We start from the raw sequence: 11,180 nt of genomic DNA on the forward strand, positions 1-11,180 counted from the left end.
GTATACTGTTGGCTTGTTGGTCTAGTGGTATGATTCTCACTTCGGGTGTGAGAGGTCCTGGGTTCAAATCCCGGACAAGCCCAATGACTGCTCCCATAAACTTCTGCTTATATTTAGGGTGGTAGTAGCCTAGTGGGTAACACACTCACCTATGAACCAGAAGACCCGGGTTCGAATCCCACTTACTACCATTGTGTCCCTAAGCAAGACATTTAACCCTAAATTGCTCCAGGGAGACTGTCCCTGTAACTACTGATTGTAAGTCGCTCTGGATAAGGGTGTCTGATAAATGCTGTAAAATGTAAATGTAAAATGTACTGTTGTATCGACAATAAACCAATCTCGAACCTTGACTCCCCACACAAAGTCGGGGCGCAGGATCGTATAAAAAAAAAAATTAACAACATATGCCACGAGAATCCCAGACTGGTCTTCACAAACATTGCTGCCATATCTCCTTTACTTAACTGTTCTCCATGTTTGGTATAAATCTGCCCTTCACGCGTTCCGTTGAGCGCATAGAAATTCTGCTCCCTGGTCCGGAAATGTTCTGTGGGCGAACCTTGCTCCCTCCAGCTCGGTGTCTTACTTAACACGGGCCCAACCCAGCCAAAACAAAGCCTGTCCCACACCAAAAAAACCCCACCACATCGCGGGTCTGTACCGAGAAGCGCAGTGCTTTAGCGCCCTCTAGCGTGGCAGAGTTGTACCTGCAGAGACACGAGAGATGGTCTTCCATTATGATTAGTGCCAGGGTAAAATTACCAGTAACCAGGAAATACCAGTCCAGACAAGAAGTTAAGAAATGCTTATGTAATAGAAAACCATGCAGCGATACAACAAAGCATGTGCATGTAAAATCAAATTAACAACAGATCGCAGAACGTGCTGTAACATAGTAAACACAACGCAAACCAAGGAAAAAAATGATAATTGCAGTTACCTTTCTTGATCACCATAGCAGGACTGTATTAAACAGCAGAACAGGATTTTATTTTATGATCTGGTTAATGACAAGACCCAAGTCTCTTAATTACCTTTATACCAAAAATACAAGATTACACACTTAAATATATTGAGTGGTGTAATTGTGCTCAACTTTTAAAAAGCACAACATTGACTCGTTTGACCCCTTGTTACATACGTAGTAACTGAATTCATACTAGCTTTATTCAACTCTAACTCATAATTAATTTAATTCTGGTCAGTCGTAGGTAAAGGGAGGTTGAAAAAACACCAAGTGTGGGGTATTACAGTCTCGTCCCCAAAGTACCCGACTGAGTGCAACAATAGGTTTTACTTCCTGCCATGTCTTTGGTCCAACCTTTTAGTGAGTTTTTCCTAAACAAGATTTAAATGTAAAGTTAGTTTTCCCTTTGAAAGAGTTTGTGTGGCTGTATTAGTATTAAGATTATTAGTATTAAGGAGACTGTGCTGTGGGCCACGCAGGAATGACAGATGCAACAATTGTTCCCATCGTCACTCGAGGCAGCAGGAAGCTGTTGACAACAAGTGAAAACTCGTTCTCGAAGAGAACAATAAAAGTGACTGTAAAGTCTGCCCGCTGAGCTTACTCCTCCGGAGAAATTTAGCAACATCAGAAGAAAGGACTTGTTGTGGTAAAGCATGACTCCAGGTACTGAGGAACAAGTAACTTTTTCCTAAATTAAAGATGCAAACGCTATCTTGAAGCCATTCGTGTAAATATTAAGCTGTTGTGTTGAAGACACTGCTTGGCCATGATGGAAATTACAGTATTTGCACTCTCAGGTATCCCATGGCCCAGTGTTATGGCTTATGGATATGTTCACCAGGGAAGAGGTCCTAGGGTAGCCAACAAAAGCCTGGTTATCCAATAGCAGAAAGTCACGATGGTGCTTCCATGCTGATGTGTGGAAGGATAGGATCTGTCTTTGTCCCCTCTCCAGTAGGTGTTACTTTGGTGTGTCGCCTCAGAGATCCTCAGTGTAAATGATGCACGGACTGGTATCTTCGTAGGACTCCAAGCGGACCGCGGACACAAACCGGCGCCGCCCAGCCGCGCTGGGGCTGCTGTTGTAATTCAGGGTCGTGCGGTAGAGGGTGCGGGCGTGTTTGGGATAAATGATGGCCGTGGTCTGAAAGTGTACAGGGCGGTGCTTTGGCTGCAAGTGTAGCTCGGCCTTGTAGCTTCGCCACGTGCTGTTGTGCACCATCACCACCGTCTCCCTGTACGATGTAATCGTGGAAACCGGGGCGCAGTTCATCTGCTCACGAAAGTGCTTGTCTGAAGCGTATTTCACCACACAGCTGAACCTGAAGATCATATTGCTGTCAGTAACTCACTGCGTATCAGACATTTTATACTCTATATCTAGTACAGTGCAGAAAGTGTAACATAACATAACATATATAGGGCAATCAAAATTAACACAATAACATGGATTAATCAGGTGATATTTTTAGTGCAATGAACCCATCAGCAGCGCAGAATGACTCAATGCCTCGTATAACTGACGCATCACGTTGCATCGATGCAGAGCAGAACATAAGCAGATTACATCATAATGACGCTGCTTGGCGATTTTGTAGTGCCAGTATTTTCCAATAGAATCCAAGCGGGCACATTTTCTTTCTACCACTTTTGAAACACACCCACGAAGCGGGAATGGAGGGAAAGCTGATATTTCGTTGAGTGTCCAGAGATCTAAAACACGACATTTTCGTTTTACCGGGAGTTTAGAAAAAGCGCAGCGCATAGTTTTTGGTCTGGAAGCAGATTTTGATTTTCTCTAATGAGCAGAACCATGGTCTGTGTTCAGTCCGCGCTCACCTGACGCTACGGACGTCTGAACCAGCCGTTTTTCTGCTGTTTGTGGAGTCAGGGGAGCGCAGACTGAACACAAGACTGTTTTTCTGCTCGTTGGAGAAAATGAAAGTGTCCACACAGCGTCCACACACTGAAATGAGACATTTTGCTGTGAAAAGTTACTCCTGGTTACAGGCAGCCATCTTGGATGAAAACATTACAAATGTTCTTTCTGCTCATTGTAGCAAATGAAAGCGTCCACTCAGACGTACGAGACCTTAACTCTTGTATTTGAAAACATCATGTGACCATGTAGAAAATGTATGGCATCGTGATGCATCTATATCGAGGCACTGATAATCACAATCGACTTGAATCGTGAGACAAGTGAAGGTTCACACCTCTAATTAATATGGTTGTTCAAGATGTTCACATGTTATATATATATATTCCCTTTTTTCTTGAGTCTGTTTGCTCATGTAAAATAAACTATGATTAATTTAGTTCAAAAACAAATTTAATCATGATTAATCAAAATTATTCACAATGAATTACAGCAACCCTGTAATTAATCTGATTGACAGCACTAAGTAGAATTCAATAAAATGTAATTAATTTATTGCTATTAATTCTCAAGACTAAAGCTTGTTGCAATGCACATTTAAAACTATAACAGAGACAATTGAGGGAAAGGGGCTTGGGGGGTGATGGGGAGGCATATAGCATATATTTTTATATTTATAGTGAGATTAATGTCTGAATTGACATTTATCTGAGAATTAAAGAGGCTCTTGAAAAGACTCACTTGAACTCCTGCTCTGGTTTGGGATTCACCTCAATACTCTCCCCGTACACCACGGGCTGCAGACGCGCTCGAAGCTCCGCCCCCTGTGTGTTCAGTAGCAGGTAGGGCAGCTGTGGAGAAGCACAGGGCACCATTTACACAGAGTGGCAGGTGCTGACAGCTTCTGCTTTATCTTCCAGGGCAGAACCAGGGCAGAAGGCATTTCCTGCCACAGTCAGCACTTTCAAATCTCAAGTGTGTGGGGGAGAAACACGAGTCTTAAGTGGGTGATAAATGTATTAATTACCAGACACTTTTCTCTATGAAGGTGTTCCAGCACATAAAACATACAGATAATAAAATAATTAAAATATAAGTAAATAACAGTGCTGTTTTTTGTCATTTTCAATAAAACTGTTATTAAATAATGATTTGATCTGATAGATGATAGAATCTGTTTGTCTGGCACTTTATCGCTCCACCAGCTCCAGTCTTCAGGACTAACGTGCGTAAATGAGCCAGTGGAGAATGCTGTGCGTGTTCATGTGACATGCTCCTTGATTTACATGTGTGTTACGTGCAGCTTGATGAGGCTTGGTGCATGTGTGTGATATGCTACAGCCAGAACGTATTCTGATCATGGTGACTTGTCACAGGTGTGACCGCTTTTTTTTTTTTTTGCCACGGACCTCTAAAATAAAGTCATTCCACACATTTGGGTATTATGAGCACCCAAACAGCAGCAACATGGGCTCTGTCCCTAATGCGATTTCAGAGAGGACGCTTCGGTGTAAAGGTTAAGCAGGGTGTCACTAGTCTGCAGACACATCCTTAAATGCGGCTTACCGGGCCAAGTACCTGTTTTAGTGAAACACTGGATCTACGCTCTTCACTTTCTCTTCAGATTGTAAAAACCGACTGGGTCACAAAATAGTCAGCGATCCCAGCCAAGACTTCTTTTATATGAACAATCTTAGGGTTATACCAGACCAGGTTTTACATCCTTCCGTCCACTATGTCAACATATACTGACTTTGTCTCATTTTCAATGCAGAATGTATAACATTACCAGGGATGTCAAAATTAACATTAAAGTGAAGTGATTGTCATTGCGAAACACTGCAGCACAGCACACGGTGACACAACGAAAAAAGTATCCTCTGCTTTTAACCATCAACCTTGGTTGCCATGACAGGCGCCCGGGGAGCAGTGTGCTTTTTCTGTTTTGTCATTTCTTTAGTTTAAATAGATGTCTGACGGTATTGGATTCACTCACTTAACCCTAGTTGCTCCAGGGGGGGACTGTCCCTGTAACTACTGATTGTAAGTTGCTCTGGATAAGGGCGTCTGTTAAATGCAATAAATGTAAATGTAAATAACCTCTTATTCCTAATCAGGGTGGATGATTACGAATATGAGGTTGGGTACAATATGCAAACTCTACACACACAAGGTCCAAATATCCCACCATCTCTGGAAGCGGCGAGGAGACGGGCGGCGGGCTCCGGGCGAACCCGAGGGAACCGGGGAGCGGAGATCCGAGCTGAGGGGGTGGTTAAAATGCAACAAATCTATCCGATCATAAATCTTCCCTGCGTGTGTAGAAGAAAAAAAGGAGCTCTCCCCCTGCGGACTTTTAAACCAAGTTATAAGAAGTCGCGGTACTCTGTTAATGTCTCCCCTTCTCGGCTCTTTACCTTCAGACATTCGAGCCGGAGCCGCATAAATAGTTGAACTCGTCGCTCATATTTTTTTGCTACGGACGGCCGCCGGGTAATAATGGTTATTATTACGAATATGAGGTTGGGTAGAATATGCAAACTCTACACACACAAAGTCGGGGCCAGGACACACGACCTTGGAGGTGTGAAGCCATTAAGCACAGTGGTGTCGCCCCGACTTTGTGATTGTAACCTTAAACTTTTGATTAAAGCTGACAGCTACTGTGTCAACTATGGTTGTACATTGCAGGGTGCGGAGGTATAAACTAAAATGGTAGCAGCAGTACCAAAGCAACAGGCTGAGTTCCTGAGAAGAGTCTGAAATGTGTTATACGTCGGTCTGAAATTGCGCTCTAATGAACCTTCATCTCCTGGTGATAATGGAGGCCATGACCATGTTATGCAACACCATGAAATGTGCCCCTAAAATAGCTCAGAGAGGCAACAAAGCATCACAGAAATAGGCAGGGCAGAGAAAGTCCTTGGTGCTCTGCTCTGTGCTCCAAAACACGTCAACAGCACAGACAGGTAGAGGCCGTAAACTGCAGACATTCCCGAAAGCGGAGGGGTCTCTGTCCCGAGGTGTAGAATACATCATGCCCACCTACTGCCGCTCGCACGGGGAGACCTGCAGGATTTGTGTTACTGCAGAGGCGAGTGGCGATCTAGATGCCAATTCCTCTTACCTAACCCCTGCAACTTCTCTGTCGTACAGCTCTGCGGTCAGCTGTAAAAAGGGGTTAATGTTATCTGGGGGGAAGGGGGGGCGCGCGCCGGAGCGGAGAGATGGGTTACATTACAGCCCCCGCCCACCGTGCCGCCAGGAGACACGCTCGCTAATCACAAGGTCACAGCTTTTACTCCACATGCGCTTCGAGCACGGCACTACCCTCCTAAACGCTGGCATGGTCGCCTTCTCGTCCCACGTGTTTTGCTCGTGGTTTACAGTCTAAAGCCTTCACAGGGTACGGCCAGCGTGTGGTGAAGGTGCTGTCTGCAGCCAATGGCAAAACAGAAGAGTCACCATCATCCTTACGTCTCTTCCTTCAGTTTCAGTGAACGTCGAACATGTCACCTACAGTCCAAATCCTGCTGTTTGTCGCACCTAACATGGATGGTCTGGTTACCCCGGTGACCTGCCTCTCTAAGAGGTGAAACTGTACATGAAAATACATGAAATAACATTTCTTCCTGTACTAAAGATCCTCCAGTCACATCAGTTAACATTAACAGAGGATGCAGAGGCACACGAGTCCGGGAGAACGGCCAGAAAACCTCTTCGCTCTTCACCCATGGTCTCTCTTCTTCCGTTCATGCTGACCTACAGAAATGTCCGGATCAGGGGTGACCAAAATATTTCAGTAATGATAATTTCACCCACATGAGTTTTGAAGTTCTAAAATAATGAACAACAGCAAACGAAACTGCATAGTTGTCCTGCTGTGGCAGGATCATAGCAGATTCTAGCAGATCTTTCGTCCAGTGACAGACAGAAAGTAGCACCAATATGTGACTGTGATGTAAAAGTTTTAAAAGCAACTTTTAATGTTTCTCCGTTTCTCGAATCGTTTAGTCAGTAAAAGGACAGAGTAACACCTGCACTTTTCCGACCTTTTTAATGATTTAAACACTAAGTATGGATGGTAAAGTACCGCTTAATGTTGTAAATGTAAAGAAAAGTGGAAAGGGGGGGGCCACTGTCCCCAGGCCGGTCGGACCAAGAGGGCAATTTCTGTGGCGAATAAATGAAACGTCCATCGCACAGTGCATGCTTGCTAATAGCATCAATAACATGAATAAACGTTTCCAAAACGTATCCGCAACGTTGCGAATCGGTATCGCCCCTAACGCGTGTTTTATTTCACACCGCGTGGCTCTGGGACGTCGGTGTCGGCAGGTAAGGCGGCTGGATCGGGACTCTCACCAGCTTCCCTTCCCTCCGGTCCCCCCCGTCGGCGGCGTGCGGCTCCAGGCCCGGCGACGGCGCGCACAGGGGCGGACTGGGGCTCGGCGGCAGCCCGGAGTCGGGACTGTCCAGCAGTCCCTCCCGGCTCCTGCCCTTCGCGCTCTCTTCCATGGCCTGCAGGTCCAAATGTCCCACCATCTCTGGAAGCGGCGAGGAGACGGGCGGCGGGCTCCGGGCGGCGGGCTCCGGGCGAACCCGAGGGAACCGGGGAGCGGAGATCCGAGCTGAGGGGGTGGTTAAAATGCAACAAATATATCCGATCATAAATCTTCCCCGCGTGTGTAGAAGAAAAAAAAGGAGCTCTCCCCCTGCGGACTTTTAAACCAAGTTATAAGAAGTCGCGGTACTCTGTTAATGTCTCCCCTTCTCGGCTCTTTACCTTCAGACATTCGAGCCGGAGCCGCATAAATAGTTGAACTCGCCGCTCATATTTTTTTGCTACGGACGGCCGCCGGGTAATAATGGTTATTATGACGGTAAAGGCGCCCCGTTACACCAGACTTTCGACGACGCGGTAACCGTGGAAAGTTCAAGCCTCGTCAGCCGCGTCCTGTCGCGGTCGAGTCCGGTCGCTGTTCCTCCGTCTGGCCGCTGGGTCGCGCTGTTTCGGCCTCTTTCGGGGACGGTTCGTCCCCGATTTCTCACCGCACAAGCCAGCCTTGTCTTTTCAAAATCTTTGCTGTTTTTAACCTAGTTCGTAGAATTGCTCTCGTTTAAACTAATATACAATTCTCATCGTGCACTGTCCTGGAATGAGTTGTTGACATACAAAATGCTGAACTTCAACAAATAAATAAGGTTTAGAACGGTGTCTAACATCTATTTACATTGGATTCAGTGATACATTGGATCTAAAGTGATAACTGAAGGTGTCCCAAAAGAAAAATGTCATTTTGTTCCAATAGCAAATCAGTATCTCTGAGTCTGTGCCCATATGACTGCATCCATCCCATCTAGTACTCGTATGACCAGCTTTTAAAAATGCTGGAGTCCCTGTCTATCTGTTTTCCAGAGGAGAAAAAAAGGATTCTCACTGCTGACACCATAAAGCCGGCCCACCCTGACTTGGACCGGGTCTTCGGGCTACCGGCCTTGCACCTTGAGCAAAGAGCCAGGCTTACTGATATGGCGGTCACAGCACAAACTGAAGAACGGTGCCGGGAATTCGTCTCATTGTTCTCCATTTAGGGAAGTGCATTTCACACAAACAGGCGTCACGCGTCCCTCAAGGTCACTGAATACGCACAAACGCATAAAGTCTGAAATTATTGTTCAGAGAGGCAGCTCGCCCTTTGTAAGTCAGCGCATATGTTTCCCAAATTGTAATGCAGTTCCTGTTTATAAAGGGGAATAACCCACTCAGACGAATCCAGTATTAACCTCTGTGGGAAGTTCAAGCATTCAGACTGAACAGAGGTTTGCCTTTGTTCATTTGTTCCTGGCCTGCCTCCATACCCAGTTTTCACTATTATCTTTCACTCACTTGCCACCACCGCCTGGCCATCACTGCATCTCTACAGAACCTTGAGGAACCTCTGAGAGGTGTGGGGTGTGTAGAAACGAGATAAAAATAAATAGAATAGGCACAGAGGCGTGTGTGCATTTTTTTCTTGCTTTCTCAGTCTCTTTTCCTTCCTCAACTTTTCCACTGTCTACACACACACACGCACACACAAACACACAATATATTATTGTATTATGCAACCCTGTTAGCTTGTCCCGGCCTGCAGCAGGGATCAGGTTGTTAACTCTGACATTCTAGAATAGTACATGTTCGTTCACACACTCACACACACACACACACACACATGCACACTATACACAGACACATGCACACTATACACACATCCCAACAAATTGCTCAAAGTACATAAACATTCTCATAGAAAAAAAGAAACCTTAACAACCTTACTCATATTCTAAATACTTTTAATTTTGTCTTTAGAAGACACATCATAATCTGTTTTACACGTAACGACAAATACCAAGATCATGTTATTGTACAGGTTCATATTGACTTTTCAATCTTGGGCTAATTGAAAAGTTCTTTCACATTAAAAGTCTTCCTTGGTCTTTCTTCATTTAACTTTTATTTAAGTTGTATGCAGGTCAACATTGGCAATTATTTAAACACAAACTTAAATATGGCACAGATAAGATTTGTGAAATACTCAGAAATCGTAGCATAATCCGATATACACTTTGCTGTGAGGACAGTTGGTGGAGACACATGGGTGTCAGGTTAGTGGAAAAACAAATGAATGGCATTTTTCTTGACTGAGTGTGTTTTGTTGGTGGGACACGGTTAACAATGAACAGTGCTGACCTTTACGCCTTTGTCTGTGACACAGTTTTAGTTACTGTGATATTATTACTGTTTTGGATCTTGTTGACCTTTACACTATTCATTCTTGTGTAGTAATATTACTAAATAAGTATTACTTATTTAAAATTAAGGTCACTTGGTATTAAATTATTACTAAAGTTCTGCCTCATCAGAAACACATTTTGGTGTGCAAACGATCATATAGCTCAAAGAAGTAAGTTCAAGTAAATTTTATTCTTTAACTAAAGGATCTTCAATGCAGACATTTAGTAATTCTGTTGTAATAATGCTGTAGTACACATCTGACACTGTAGAAAAGGAGAAGCTTTCATCATGGAACCCACACCCAGCAGCTGGTTTGACTGTAAATTTGAATTGCCTAATATCGGCTGGAACATGGTGGACAAAGATCACAAATCATACAACTGAGCAAAAGAAATTACAGCAAAGCACTCCTTTTAAACTTCATATTTAATAGAATTACAAAAGTACATGCCCTCAGATGTATAAAAGTAGAAATGCTGCAATTTATTACGACTTTCATGTCCTATTATCAACATTTTTATTGGGGCTCTTGATTGGGACGTCTGGGACATTTGCGGCTTTCCTTGTATGAACTGATTTTTTTACTGCATATATTTTGCATGGCCCTGCCAGGCACACCATTGTAGTTCATTTTGCATGTTATGGTGGACTAACCACATGCCTTGATACATGTATTTGAAGGCCAGGTTTGAATGAGCACCTTCAGAGAACTGCTAATCCAAGATATTTTTTGTTACACAGGCCATATTTATGTTGAAACCTTGGTTCACAAAATTTCGAGTTGAAATTCAGACTACTGCTGACAAACACTCATATAGTGAGACCATAACGGCAACCTCAGATCTTGATAGTGGTGCTAAATCTGGTGGGAAAAATGCAACCCGGCCACAGTCTGGATTAACAAGATCCTCCGACCCAGCATTCCGAGCTGGCTGGCTATGTTTTACTGTGGGCTCTTGTAAAATGAGTTTAACAGGCCCAATTTCCGTCTGAAGGTTTTTACTGGCGGCACAACACAAAAACAGCACTGACGCTAAAACGTTCCATTTTCTGCCAGTCTGAATTACAGCTCTCTGTGTGTCAAGCTCCACTCGAGCGTTCAGGTGAGACCCCCCCCTCAACTCCTGTAATTAAGCCTGTAAAGACCAATAACCATCAGTCCCACAAGAAAGGTGCTTTATGCAGCAACTGTTAGCATTGCACTTTCATCAGTCACTTCTGCCATTCTGGAAATAGAGCTGGCCACCGACCAGCTATTCTCACAATGTTTGGGATTCCCTGAGGTGGAGTCCAGCGGGCGGAGCTGTGTGGTCTCGTCAGCTGCCCTGTATTTGCTGAGCTGTTGACAGAGTTATGGTGGAAACACATATTAACAAAATATTAATAACAGCCCTGATGTTTTAGTAGCATTTCTATTAAATTGTGTATTGTATTAATTGTACATATGACGGTAAAACTTGCAAAGTTACAGTTTAAAGATTCGTTGAAGTAATGGATTGTTTTTTTTACTAATTACTAATGCAAAGTAATTTAATAATCATATTTGTTAC

General features: G+C 44.0%; 1 protein-coding gene and 1 non-coding gene across 3 annotated transcripts; one reads left to right on the forward strand and one right to left on the reverse strand.

The window, feature by feature from the left end:
- The first annotated feature begins 10 nt into the window (after window positions 1–10).
- On the forward strand, window positions 11–82 carry trnap-cgg (transfer RNA proline (anticodon CGG)). Its single transcript has one exon. It is a non-coding gene; the product is annotated as a tRNA-Pro (tRNA).
- Window positions 83–798: 716 nt separating this feature from the next.
- rflna (refilin A) lies at window positions 799–8,171 on the reverse strand. 2 transcript variants are annotated; one of them, XM_028996154.1, is made up of 4 exons: window positions 7,639–8,171; window positions 7,218–7,483; window positions 3,594–3,703; window positions 799–2,295 (listed from the first exon to the last, which is right to left on the reverse strand). In XM_028996154.1, the coding sequence occupies exons 1-4, from the start codon at window positions 7,646–7,648 to the stop codon at window positions 1,953–1,955; spliced, it is 729 nt and encodes a 242-aa protein (XP_028851987.1). In that variant the 5' UTR covers window positions 7,649–8,171; the 3' UTR covers window positions 799–1,952. The 2 variants fall into 2 exon arrangements, with proteins under 2 accessions (XP_028851987.1, XP_028851986.1); XM_028996153.1 differs by having other exon boundaries at window positions 7,218–8,171.
- Between the last annotated feature and the right edge of the window lie 3,009 nt (window positions 8,172–11,180).

The sequence above is a fragment of the Denticeps clupeoides genome, chromosome 11 (assembly GCF_900700375.1).
Source record: "Denticeps clupeoides chromosome 11, fDenClu1.1, whole genome shotgun sequence".
In the NCBI taxonomy this organism is placed as follows: domain Eukaryota; kingdom Metazoa; phylum Chordata; class Actinopteri; order Clupeiformes; family Denticipitidae; genus Denticeps; species Denticeps clupeoides.